This window comes from Erithacus rubecula (genome assembly GCF_903797595.1).
Source record: "Erithacus rubecula genome assembly, chromosome: 11".
In the NCBI taxonomy this organism is placed as follows: domain Eukaryota; kingdom Metazoa; phylum Chordata; class Aves; order Passeriformes; family Muscicapidae; genus Erithacus; species Erithacus rubecula.
The window spans coordinates 17,023,824-17,037,874 of NC_136663.1; the positions used below are offsets into that span (position 1 = coordinate 17,023,824).

At 43.1% G+C, this 14,051-nt stretch overlaps 1 protein-coding gene across 2 annotated transcripts in view; it reads left to right on the plus strand.

Moving 5' to 3' along the window:
* EPHA4 (EPH receptor A4) overlaps window positions 1–14,051 on the plus strand; it is a 475,816-nt gene that overhangs the window by 70,384 nt on the left and 391,381 nt on the right. For both annotated transcript variants that reach the window (XM_079315657.1, XM_079315656.1), the window contains exons 6-9: window positions 5,184–5,308; window positions 6,467–6,626; window positions 8,283–8,394; window positions 13,509–13,567. In XM_079315657.1, the coding sequence (XP_079171783.1) occupies window positions 5,184–5,308; window positions 6,467–6,626; window positions 8,283–8,394; window positions 13,509–13,567 (456 nt within the window). The remainder of the gene's footprint in view (window positions 1–5,183; window positions 5,309–6,466; window positions 6,627–8,282; window positions 8,395–13,508; window positions 13,568–14,051) is intronic.

Below are 14,051 nucleotides of genomic sequence, written 5' to 3' on the forward strand. Positions count from 1 at the left end.
TGAAAAGGAGCAACTGGAGAGAGTCCAGTGGATGCCACAAAGATGATGAGGGGTCTGGAGCATCTCTCTTATGAGGAGAGATTGTGGGAGCTGGGTCTGGTTAGTCTGGAGAAGAGAAGACTGAGGAGATCTCATTAATGCATACAAATATCTCAAAGGGATGCCAAGAGGATGGTGCCAGGCTCCTTTCAGTGGTGCCCCGTGATGGGACAGGGAGTAATGGCCAAAAACTAAAATACAAGCAGTTCCTCAGTATGAAGAACAGCAGTGGAGCAGCTGCCCAGGGAGGTCATGGAGTCTCTCCTTCTGGCAACATTCCAAACCCATTTGGATTAATTTCTGTGTAACCTGCCCAGGTGACCCTGCCTTGGCAGGGGATTGGACTGGATGGTCTCCAGAGGTCCCTTCCAACTCTAACAAATCACTGATTCTGTGAGAGAGAACTGCCCTCTTTTTAATTTATTCTGGTACATGTAACAAAAGAGGGTTGGATGTTCCTCTCTTCCCTCAATTTGAAGTTAGTGTGACATCTAGTCAATTAAGATCTCCTCTTTCATGTATAAAATGATCAGAATCTGATCAGAGCTCAGAACATGGACCTTTAAAATCATTAAAACCATATTTGATTCTTTGTGTTGCATATCCTTTTCCTGCTGTGAGATTATTTACAAATATAATTTATGAAATCTCATGTAAACACCCACAGTATTACAAGATAAATAGCCAAGCAGAAAACCTGAAATGTTTTCTTTCCAGGTTCCTTAAATACATTATGTCCTAATCAAGAGAAGATTTTTTTTAATGGTAGACCTTTTATTTTCTCGTTTTGATTTCTAAGAGGACTCTTCTTCAGTGTTAGATTCTCAGAAATATTTTTTCTTTTTTTAAGTAATTAATCATGGAGCAGGCTTTTAGTATCTACCCTGGAAGGTAAAAACCCTTAATCACAGTAACATCATTAGTGCTTTCAAGCATTTAATTTTGATGCTTGACAAAGCTCATAGCCATTGATAAGAACAAATAAGTGTTGTGTGCAATTGAGGGAATAAAGAAAAGCATGAAAACCCCTAAGCTTCAAGTAATTAAATTTAAATATGTTATTTGAATTTAGCTGAGATAATGTACAAACTGTGGGTATATTTTTCAGTCAGTGAAAGACCCCTTGAGTAAACAAGATCCATTTAAATTCAAATCATGGGGTGTGGAAAGTAAACCCTGCTGTGGGCAAGAAGGCATCTTCAATGAAACACTGGGCATTGTGTATCTTTGATATCTGAGTACTCATGTGCTGTAGTTTTATAAAGGGCTGTTTTCACTCATGGATGCCTACATGCCAGAAACTTTATTGCATCTATTTATTTCCTGGTTTTTTTTTTTTTTTCCCCTTTCCATTCTCCCCCACCCCTCCTAATTTGAACCAGTAATGAAAAACTGACACTCTGCCTCTGCCATCCTTTAAAGTGCCTCAAAACTGCTACAATTCAGTGCCTGCTAGCCTTGGGATATGGCTTTATGGCATTTGGGTGAAGTTTTTGTAGTACATCTGTGCTCTTTCTCTCTCTGTAGGCCGCAAGCTCAGAACTGAGGTAATAAAACTACTAGTAGGTGTTTAATGGCAGGTTATTGAGGAAGTAGATGAAAGAAAATTGCAACATTCACATCAGTAGGGAGCAGGGTTCTTAAGGGAGAGGAACTGCTGAGCTTTGAACTCAGGAAAGTTACACTTGGTGCTTTTGTTCAAGGAGAGACCCCTTTTCAGACACCAAAATACCTCATTCTGTGAAATGGGCTGTTCTGGTAGAATTGGAGCTTGGTATGTGCAGTCTGTGCATGTGTGGCTGAAAGCTTGCTGCTGTAAGCAGTGATGGTTGAGAAACAAGTCATTGCTTACTGCTCCTTTCCAAACATAAGGGAGCAGGGTAGAGGAAAGTACAAAAAGTGAGAGAAAAAGTGATCTCCCACTCCCTTCCATAAGTTTCATGGGAAACTGTGAACGTCTTAATTGTGTACATTATCCTTTTTGGTCAAGCTGTCCTCAATGTGTTTTATGTAGGAATGTGTGCATCTAATGAAGTTAGCCCACGCACATAGAGAAGAATATTCTGCCTTTTATTCTGCTTGTGATCAAAGCATCATTTTGCAACCTGTTACATGTTTATCTTCGCATCATCTCTAAGAGGCAATTTAAAGGCAAAAGGCAGAAGAACAAAGAATGTAAATATTTTGCACAAGCTCACTCAGGCTGTGTCTGCTGCTTGAAGTGCCATGTTGAGCTGGCAGTGCTGATGTCCTCTTTGTCCTGGGCAATATTGACCAGAGTCTCATGCCCCTTGGTAATACATGAGCAAGGAGAAACTGTTGTTCTTCCAGGAGTCCAGTCTTTTGGGTCAGATGGTGGACCCTGAAAAACAAAGGAAAAAAATAAACCTGATTTGTAGGGCCACTTGCAGAAGTAAAAGGGAATTGGTAACTGAGGACTGTATCCATGCAGTGGGATAACTGTAGTACCCTGTGGGTACTGAATCCAGTTCTTCAAGGTCCTCAGAGTTTCATCTCACCATCCTATTGCATGGACCATTGTAGGTCTGTGCTGCAGGGATGTCACCCCTGAAGAGCTTCTGGCAGTTCTGTAGTTGGCCTTTGGCATTCTTAGGATTTCTGTATAACATATGGAGAGGCAGGATGTGCAGTCAGAACAAAGTCAGGAACAAATGGCTCATCTGCAGAATCCAGGGCAAAAGAAGATACTGAAAGTTAAGGAAGATGAATTTGCATATAAAGGGCAGGAAGGAAAATGTAGAGCCACTGTTAAAAGTGTGAGGAGTAATGAAAGAATTGATGTACAAATCCTCTTTGTGTCCTGGAGGCCAGGAGTGTGTTGCTTATTCCAGTATGGTGTAGTGCCTAAGATCAGCTGTTCATTTTTGGGAAATGTGAGAAAGCCCTTGTTAAGCTATATAGAGCTGAGAGTCTTGCACAAGAAGGCTTAGTTAATATAAATTCTTCTGCTACAAATAGCCATTTTACAACAGAGAAGAAATGTGTTTTCATACAGCACTTACCAGCCCAATATTGAAGGACTCAGTAAATTCCAATATAGATGCCTGCTGAAATGAAATGGGAAACCAAGGAGGTTAAAGAGAGGATAAAGGAAAGAAAGTGAACTTTCTCTCTACAGTTCTTGAGGTCAGCCCAGCATAAGTGATGGATTCTCAGTAAAAAGAATTGCTTGTCTGCCCTGCATGAGGCAGCGATTAACTAAGCAGATTTCTCTCCGCTTGGCTTATCAGTAATGGCGTGTGCGTGTGTGTTTTTGGGTAACAAATCCGATTTCTAATTTATTAGCTGAGCAGTATTCTTATTGCAGAGGGGAATTAAAGAAAGGTTTGATTCTCTCTTGAGGAAGTGTGAGGTTATTAAGCAGGTTTGCAGTCATGCCACAGATATAATTTGATGGAGCACACCTGGATCCTCCCTGTTGGCTGTGTTTATAGTCTCCTCTGTCATTCAGTATTTGCCTTTGCCTGTGAGAGACAGACAAGGAAAAAAGAGATAAAGGTTTTGGAGGCATTTCTAACAGAGATGCCAAACTGTCAAATAGTAAATCAGGAAGCAGCTCCCTGATGGTTTCACATCAAGAGGAGACACCCTTTTGTGACTGCAGCATCTACCGGTTATTTTCACTTCCATCAGAACTGTCTGATATGGTCAAGTGGGTTTGAGGCTTTCAACATTCAATTTTCCTTTCATTTATAGTGACTGTTTTATTTCTTTGCCTTTCTTGGTAGTTTTCAAGGATACCTGTTTCAAGGATACTTTTAACTTTATTATGTTTTTGTGGATCGTCATCCCAAAGTTAACGGTAGAAAAAGAAACAAAAAGAAAGGGAAATGGGGAAAAAAGAGCAGCTACGGCATCAGGGGACAAAAGAAGAAATATATTCAATTTAGGAAGACCTCTAATCTCTGGTTATACAGGACAGCTTTGTTAGATAAGATTAAAAATTTCATGAATGTCGCTTTTTATCCCTGGAGACTCCGCCATTTATACCAGCTATTGTCAGCATCAAAAGAGCTTGATAACAGCTGGCTAGAGATGTGACCACACAGCAACACAACAGCAAGAAAGGGGCAGCCGTGTTCATAAATCTTCAGAAAACCCTTTCCCCATGCAGCCATGAATCTGCTGCTATCACAGGCAGAGGGAGAAGGCATTGTCCTCCAGCCAGCCAGAAACCTGAACTTCAGCATTAGCAGGGGCTCTTTAGACAGTGCACGCTGCACAAAGAGATGTTTTCCATTATCTTCTTCATTGCAGCCTTTATTACTGACACAGATACAGTTTAAAGGGTCTTGGAGTTTAGCTTGTTGCTAGGTAGAGTTTTTCCAAAAATGCTGCAGCCCGTACCCTTGGTGGTGCAATCCTGCTCTCTCTATTCATGGCATCAATGCAGCACCACATGGGACAGGGTCAGGGGATGCCATTTCAGCACACACTGGACCAGTCTCTGCTGTCTGTTGGCTGGGAAGGAGCTACCATAGCCAGAATCTGGCCCTTGGCTGCTCACAGATTTGGGCGTAAGCAGGGCAAGTTAGGAGGCACAGATTGGCTCAGACTCTTGAAATACAAGTTTTCTGGTTTTAATGGGAGGGACCAAATTCATATGTATTCAGCTTTACTCTGGCCTTACTTAATTCAGTGGCAATGTTTTTTCAGCTTTAGAGAAAACCAGATTGGGACCTCAGGAACCTCATAGTTCTTTTAAAGTAAATAGCTAATGGAATAGCACCGGTTAATTTTCTGAGATGGAAGAAAAAAATGACTGTGGACCAAAATGACACAGGACAAAAAGAAGAGATCCTTTTAGTACATGATCTCTTATGAAGGTTTTTATCTGGGCATCATGAATATTGCAATGTTTAGACAACTGTTACTTCAAAACTCACCTATCTAGTACTGTCCAGCATCCAAACCCAATCTTTCTTAGAGATGATTAAATGTAATTTTGGTAGAGAAAGCAGGAAAGATCTTCAATGCTTCGAATTTCCCCTCACCCCGCCCCCCAAGAAAAGCACAGTTTCTGAAAGTGCTCATACTGTGAAAGTCATAACTAAAAATACACGTTCCTCATTAAAAGTAAATTATTGCTTATGATGTTGTTTTGTTTTCTTTTCTTCTGGCAGCTCCGTCCCCGATTGCATTGATCCAGGCTAAGGAGATAACCAGGCACAGCGTTGCCTTGGCTTGGCTGGAGCCTGACAGGCCAAATGGAGTCATCCTGGAGTATGAGGTCAAATACTATGAAAAGGTACTTCTTGAAAATGGACAAGCAAGGAATTCCCTTTGGGCTTGGGCAGAGTTTTTTTTACTTCATTCCACTGCAGTTTATTTCCAGATAGGATTCCATCATTTGAAACCAAATAGATTCAGTTTAATAAAATCCAATTAAGGATTTCATGCACTTGAATGGTTGCTTGAAAGAGTAAGACTCTTAGGCTGTTCCTGCTGTATGGTATGAGTTTATTTTGTCATTTCTTTCCTACCTAGAAACTGGGCTTTTATAGCAATCACATTTATAATGAGAGTCAATAATGTTGGGCAGGAGTGAGACATTAGCTTTACTTCATAGACAGAAGTATAATAATGAAGTATATCACAGAGCCATAATAATAAGATCTGTTTGCCGACAGCCTCTGCTTAGAGTGATAGTGTGGACTGGCTGCCTTTTAATAGAAAATAAGGAGAGAAAATTAGATTCTTCATACTTTCCAAGTTAGAGGGAGATGTTATTCCTTCAAATACCTTCTCAAGTAGGGAATTATGAAAAGAGCTATTTTCTTTGAAAGCTCTCTGCAAAAATGAACAATTACCTGCTCTCGCTTGTGTGCGCTCTCACATGCACACGCATACTTCTAATTTTTTTTTTATTAAAAAAAAAAATCACTTACTTGCTTTCCACATAAAGAAGAAGGCATCTGATTTTCAGGGAAGCTGGATTATTACATTTTCTGTTAGATTTTCCAGCCAAAAATAGAACAATTTTTAGTACTGGACTTTCTGGAAGACATTTTCTAAGTCTTTTCTTTTAAAAATATTTTTATCATTTTTTAATATGTCTTCTGGTGGATAGGAAGAAAAAGAAAGTGCCAGCATGTGTGAGTAAAATGTGCTTGTTCATCAAGAGGATCCTATTTGAATGCTTGGCTGTTTTCCAAAGGTTTTCATTGTGTGACTTCTTAAATAATCAGTGATATATGAGCATCATACCTATGCCTCATCCTCCTTTTTTGGCTGGCTCAGAGCCCCGTGCAGCAGTCAGATTGAGCAAGGGACGTATTTTGGGAATTCCTTTGCCGTTACTCACGGTCTTTGATCAGGGCAGCTTGGCAGGGCAGCGGGGGTGCAGGTTCAGGGTGCAGGGAGGCGTTTCATTTCCGTGCTGACGGCTGTGTCGCGGCGCGGGCAGGACCAGAACGAGCGCAGCTATCGCATCGTGAAGACGGCCTCCAGGAGCACCGACATCAAGGGGCTCAACCCGCTGACCTCGTACGTGTTCCACGTGCGCGCCAGGACGGCGGCGGGCTACGGCGACTTCAGCGGCCCCTTCGAGTTCACCACCAACACAGGTACCCACTGCCACGCCTCGCGGGTAACGCAGAGATGCGGCCCAGTTACATATCTGCAGAATAAGGGGTAATTTATTTCACAGCCGGAATAGGGTCCTCGGTAGCCGCAGTCACAAAGGACAGCGCTGGGACTGGCGCCGGGTGAACACGCTCTGATCCGATCTCTAGCACATCCGATCCCCCAGTGTTCACACAACCGCCCTGGCCAGTCCTGCTTTTATACAGTTTCTCCTAGCCTGGAGCAGAGCTCTTTGTTTCTTTTCGGTGTTCCAAATATTCATGTAGTTCTTTCTCTGCATTGGGCTGGACAAAACCATATTCTGGGGAATGATGAATTCTGACGAGTGCAGATCTCGGTTTACGGTACTTGTTGGGTCGCTCATCGCTTGGGTGTTCCCTGGACAGTTTCTGAGAGAGCCATCTCCATTGGGGCTATATCTATTTACTTGTTATTCCGAGCTCCTCAGCTTTAGTTGGCGGTCACAATGTTGTGATGAAGCAATCTCTGTCCCTTCCTCCTCGGTTTTTGGTTTCCGAGGGTTTTTTTAATTACTTTATTCATACAAACGTTATTTATCCGACATTAATTTACAAACGAACACGAATTACATCATAACATATGTTACACATGGAACTCTGGGCTCTGCTGCTCGCCCTCCAGCACAGAGTGCAGAGATGGCTGGGTGGGAGCTGGGAGGTTCCCATTGGGTGCTGTGGCATGTGTGCCATGGAAAATGCTCCTCCGTGGCCACAGGGCTGCTAGGGGGCCATGGAGCTGACCCCAGACATCTATTTGGAGCTGCTGTATTGTAGATTCTAGCAATGACAGTCCTTCCCTGTGGCATAAGGAACCGGGCACCCCATAAACACTTGGAAGCCATTGATGCTTCAGAGATTCTGTTTTCTGTAAAAACAGACATTTGCACGTTTCTGGAATATCTGATTTCAAGGAGAATAGGGCCCTGCTACTCCTCTTTACAAGCTATCAACATAGATCACTTAGGTGTCCTACATCAGCTCCCATATTTGCACTTTTCCTTAGACAGCTATGTAAAGACAAGAATGTTCAAACTGCATTGTCAGTAGGGCTTTTCACTTTGCTCAAGGAAACATGCAGATTTAGCCCCCAAAATGTTTGCTTTTCAGTGGCAGAAAGGCGCTGTGACCAAGCCTATTTTATTTTGGACATACAGGTCTCATTAAATCAAGTTAAGGTCATGCCAGTTAGTGGCAATATCATTCAGGATGTTAACAACTGAAAACAATCCATCAGGAGGAGAGTAGACATTTTAAAATAACTTACTCTCCTACTGTCAGTTGCAAAGTGATCATCTGGCCCCCCTGAGAGAAAAAGGAGGAGGAAAGAAGTATGAAAAGCAATTAGAAAAGCAAAAAATGTAGTCATTATACCCTCTGAGCAGCCCTGGAGGGGAGAAGGAGAGGGAGTCCTTGTTTCTGGTGAAGTTCCCCAAATCATTATCAAACATCATGTCTTCAGCTCATTAGCACCCTGTTGCAAAATTGTGTCAAGTAAAGGCCTGAAAGTAGATTTGAGTGCTTCTCTAAACTGCCTTGGTCAGGCAGAAAGCTCATTGAGTGCTACCTAGGTTGATTTTTTGAGGTTGTCTGACACAAATGCTCCTTTTCTGTTTTCAGTGCCTTCCCCCATCATTGGCGATGGTACCAACCCCACAGTGCTTCTTGTTTCAGTGGCTGGCAGTGTTGTTCTTGTGGTCATTCTCATTGCAGCCTTTGTCATCAGCAGGAGGTAAGAACTTAAGCTTCTCTCTCCTTCTCTCTCTTTCATCAGGGAGCTTTTTGTCTCCTCCAAACAAAGCTAAATTCTTTGATTAGCATCATAAACAGTACATTTGCATTACAAGCCTTCTCCCATGTAGCTTTGATCTTCTCGACATTAGTACCAAGCAGCATGTGATGTAATGGCAATAGTTCCAGCTCTATTTGCCCTTCAAATGCAAAGCTGATTCCAATAACTGGCATTGAGAAGCAAGCCAGCTAGAGACTTGTGGTTAGTGTAATTTGAAGTTAAGTTTAATGGGTATGGGTACAGTAGATTTTCTTGGACTGACTCCTGATGGACAGGGAATAAACAATGGCAGTTTTGTTAACCAAGCCATCAGACTGCTATGCTGTGATTTTTGTGTTAGTCTATGAGTCTGTGTTAGTCCTTGCTGTGTGAGGGGATATGACTGTAAAATGGAAGCCAGTCATTCAGCATCAGATGCAGTAACACAGCAGAGCTGGATCAATGGTTATTTCCATCGATGCAGCACCATAATCTTCTACCAAGTCCTTGTTCATTCTCCCAAATTCAACCCAGGCATCAGGAACAATCCTGTGAGTGGGAGGACAGTGTAGCAGAAACACAGTATGAGTGTTTCTGTCTTCATTTTTATGTTCAGTCTCATTTAAAAAGATCAGCATGATCTTGTTTCAGTGTAATTTTGAGATAAAACTGGTTGTGTCATTACTGCATCTGAAGCCTGGGATCTGAGGGATGCACATTTTGTCAGTCTCTGTTGGTCAGTTTAATGGCATCAGCTGCAAATGTGCTTAAACTCCTCTTCATTTGCTCTCCTTAAATTGTCCTAGAGAGCAGTTAAGTGACTATGATTGTAATATCTGGAAAGTGCATTGTGATCACTTTCTGTGGGTGTTCAACTCAAAGCCTCCATGCTGGCAAGAGGAAAGAGGAGCAGAACATATGAAAATGTGGTGTGGAGAGACAGGTTTATTAAAAGCCATTGCAACAGAAAATAGCATCACTGAGTTTGATGACTTAATCTCCTCTCTGCTTTTATTGATTACTTTATTATTTAAGGTAGGATTGATAGCAGGATACATTGGATTTCTAATTATGAGTCGCCACCTTGGAGAATTGAGCCTGTCGAGCTGCTTTGAGATGATTCCTTCCCCTTCTTCCCCTCTAAAAAAATGTCTCTTCCCAAGGCTGATAAACACTGCTTGGTGATTGGCCCTCAATGGATCACTCTTTAGAAAATGAACTGTCAACCCCTTGCCCTGGTATTGATTCTCGTTAGGATGGGCTGTAAAGCTGTCAGAGGAGAGGCTGCTGGAGCCAGGTGCTGACAGACCTGCTGGGCTCAGACAGCTCTGCCCAGGGCTGGCTGCTCACTCAGCTCTGCCCTCAAAGCAATGCTGAGCAGGTGGGCAGCAGGGACAAAGCCTGGGCCAGGCACTGTGGCAGTGGAGATAAAAGCATCCTGGTGGCCATGGGGAATGTCCCGTGGCTCTGCACTGGTATCTCTCAGAGAGGCCAGGGAAAGGGAAAGACAGAGCAAGAGGAATGAAATACCAGGACAGTGAAACTACTCCGTGCATATTAATGCAAGGTGCCTTGCTAATTAATAGCCCTCAATACACAGCTCTCCAGTAGCTGGAAGTAGCTCTCAATAAACAGAATCTACTTTAACATTCACTGTTACTCTAATGATTTTAAGCACTATCACAATGTCATTTAGAGGTGTGGGCTTTGGGGATATTTCACGATGTTCCTACGCCAGCAGAAGTTAATAGCAAAATAATTATACTTTGTTCCAAAATTACTTCAGATGAGAAAAACCTCTTCTGTCCAGACAGTCCCTGTTGAGAAGGTTTTGTAATCTAACCATGACCTAAAAGTCATATTTGTACAATCAAACCTGTGCTTTGGCCTGCAGACATGGCCTCTCTGCATCCACGAGCCAAATATGGGAACTGGGAATATGCTGTGGGTGCCCACTTTGGAGCACTGGGTTATTGCTGGTAATTTAGCCTCACGCTTTTTTCAAGGCATCATTCAAATCCCAAAATTCATCTTTACAGCAGAATTAGTCGAAGGACTTTGCCTTGAGGCAGCTCAAGCTGTTTGGCTCTGTCCTGCTATGGGAGAACCAATCTGCCTATTGCTGGTTTAAACTTCCCAAGGTTTGGATGGGGACATCCTTGGAGCAGCAGTCAGGACATGGCTGGGTGTTCCTAAACCCCACTGAAGGAATGCTGGGGGAAATTGCAGAGTCTCAAAATGAGTTGTAAAGGATTTGGGGAAGTGTAAAACAGAAACACCTTCTAAAAGGGAGAGTAAGTTGGTGAGGAGTGAGGAATAAGATGGTCTGACCAAATCCTCTGGTGATCTGAAGGTTTTCTCAGTAATTCTCCCAGCTGACAGACTGACCTGTCTCTGCTGTGCTGGCACATTTGCCCATGTTTTTTTTGGTGCTGTTGGAGCAGGGTCTGTGCCAGCCCAGTGCTGAGCCCCTCTTTGTGTGGGAAGGAGGAGGTGGGAGCAGGGGCATGGAACCAGGTCCTGCTGTTTCACCTCAGTGCCTGCAAATTCCCCCTGCTGTTAACTCCTCTTCATCAGCAGCCCCACCTGTAGCTCTGCCTGTCTCTGACCCCTGCAGTTCCTGAAAGCTTCTGTGTTCTTTCCCTGAATACCGGCTGCTTAATCAGCACTGCCCAAATCCCTGTAATGAGGGTCCAGGTCTGTGACAAAGGCTCCCTTCTGGCACTCAGGTGAGCTGCCCCAGCCTGTGCCCCGTGGCTGGGGCTGCTGGGCTGCTCTGCAGGACAATGGCACTCAGCAGTGTCCTGCCCAAAGCCAGGCAGGAGAGGTCAGCAGGTGACCCGGACAGAGGTGGAAGTAGGTAGTTAGTTAAGAAGGTATTATTTAAACTTAATAAGCTACAATTACATTGCTTGAACAGTAATCCCTTTGTTTCCCTTTGCTTTTTGTTGTCTTTGAGTTTTAGTGGGGAAGGTTATTTTTTAATCTGTTGTGAGGGTGCTTGTACTTTTTAAAAATAAGATAAAGAGAATTTTTTTCATACTTAAAATGCTTTCATGCAAAATCTGTTTGCATTTTGTATTTCCCATCTGTGCCTGAACATTAATAAAATTAATTTGAAGGATGCTGATTAAAATGCAGCATCGTCTTTTTCCCTTTTTTTTTTTTTCTTTTGGGAGAAGTTGTATAATGCCTGAAACAATCTCTGCAGTCCCCTTAACTGGCCTGGTCTTTTATGGCCTTGGGTGAGATTTGTGTTGCCTCTTCCTTCTTACTCAGCTCAGTAACTGGGAGCAGAACATCATCCCATCATTTCACTCAGCTCTGTTATACCAGTGCTGTAAGTTCTGGGGCAAATAAACTGTTTAAATGGCTGTTTGGATCCAGTGTGGGTTTTAATAACGCTCTTCTTGTGATTGTAGCCATTTTTTCAGTTATTTGTGTCAAGAAAAGAAGCTCCCACTGGCTTATGGTTGTATGTGTACCTGCTTTTTCTGTCTGATCACAAGTCCTGTCAATGCTGGGAGCTGCAATGCTTGGTTCAAAGATCAGGTTGTCTTCACATGTCAAACAGGATTTTTTTCCCTCCGTTTCATGGTTAATTTATATTTTTTTATTCTTGGCACAGTGTGTTGTATGATGTGACCCAGCACGAGGAGTGCAAAGGCAAGGGCTGGGAGATGGGCTCCCATCTGACAGCAGTGGGAAGCTGCCATTCCCCACAGGGCAGGTGCAGAGTGGGAAGTGAGATGCTTTTTGCTAAGGGGCAGAGGGGTTTTGCTGACAGGAGAGGTATGGTAAGACTCAGGGAGATTTGCTGCAAGTGAGCCTCTCAGTTATGTCTTTTCTTCCTGTTATCTGTGAGTTTTTTGACCCCTTTTAACTCACATCTTCCAGGTTTTTGTTGTACCTGCTCCCATTTTCCTCTTCTCCTTGTTCACCATTTCCAGCCTGTCAATTAACCCAGTCTCACCCTGATGTCCCTGGTAGGTCTGGTTGTCCCCTGCCCCACTCCAGGCAGCAGCTGCAGATCGCTGGCAGTGCCAGTCTCACCTCCTGTTCTCTAGGCTTGGCTTTTCCTTCTGCTTTCCCTCTTCTCTCCACTCCAGCCTCTTGGGAAACCTGGATTTCCCAGGAACGGGCAAACTGAGAGTAAACAACAGTAAACCCTTCTCTTCAGCAGTGTCTGCTCTGTGCTTGGTTCTGGACATTCATGGATGGATGGGTAAAAGCCCAAATCATTTCTCTGCATCTGCATACCACTGGGTGCTGGGCAACTTCAAATTCCTACACATTTGGCTGAGCAGACTCCTAAATATCCTCCCTAATGGACTAACTTCTTGTATTAGCTTTTCATAGTGCTCCTTGTCCATTGAAGCTGAAAGCTGAACTAATTAAATACATAACTAGATTGCAATATCACAAGTGTAGGTGTAGAAGTAGTAATCTATAGAATTAACATACTCTGCTATGTTATTGCCTCCAGCTCAGAGAGTTAGAGAGTTAGTAGAAGAGGTCTGCCATCAGGAGTTCTTCATCCTCTTCAATTAAGCAGTGATTAAAAGAATAAGCAAAATTCTTGGGATCTTAAATTTTGATGGTCAGGGTTGGTGGTATTCCTTGTTTTTCTGCTGAGATCCTGATTTCTGTGTTAAGAGACTTGTTTCCAGTTTTAAATTTGCAGTTAAATAAGTGTATTGATGTTGGCATTTACCTAATGATGTCTGAAAGTCAATCTACCAAAACACCTCCGTTGTAGCATTTAAATCCCTGTGTGGTAGTGCTAAAAAGCAATTTGGCCCCTCAATTGCAAAAGCAAGTTTGAAGAAAAAGTAGCTGAAGCATGAACGTTTTTTTTTTTTCTTTCTTTGAACGCTGAGGTATAAATGGATGTGTGTTTCCTTTGGTGCTCTGTTGATGCCAGCAGCACCTAGAGGAGTGTGAGGATCTGGCTGTGTGTTGTGTCATGGCTGTGGCAGTGCCAGCAGCTCAAGTCTCTGCAGGTCAGGAGTGCCCAGCTTGTTCCAGGGTGAGATGCTCATTCTGAGCTGACATGCTGTGTTTTGTTCTGACAGGCGCAGTAAGTACAGCAAGGCAAAGCAAGAGGCAGATGAGGAGAAACACTTGAACCAAGGTAAAGAGCCCTGCTGCTTGGGGCTTTGGGGCTGTAAAACATGGCTCATGCTCTGGTGATTGGGAAATAAGTGATTGCATTCCTCTTGAGGTGAATGGGTTTCTGGTTTCCCCTCTTGCAAATGTCCTGCTTCAACATTTATTTAGTAACAGGGTAAATATAAGTATCTGGGTAAAATGTTCTGAGGGTGCAGACAGGAGAAGGGTTTATCAAATTTTTCCATTGTTCCTTGCCATGAAAGATAACTGCTCCTAACCACTTGATTTCTAGGCAGGATTTTTCCTCACAACACTCTGCTAAGCAGTTTCTGAATGGGCCAGAGGCAATCCTGCAGAAAAGGGGATGTGAACTTTGCTGCCTTTTTTCCAAAACTGAATCCTATTGTTACTTCCATTACCAAACCCAGTACCTGAGCTCAGAATTCCCTGGCTCCCATAGGAAAAAGGGACATGCTTTAGTCTCATAGTCCATAACAGATTCTGCT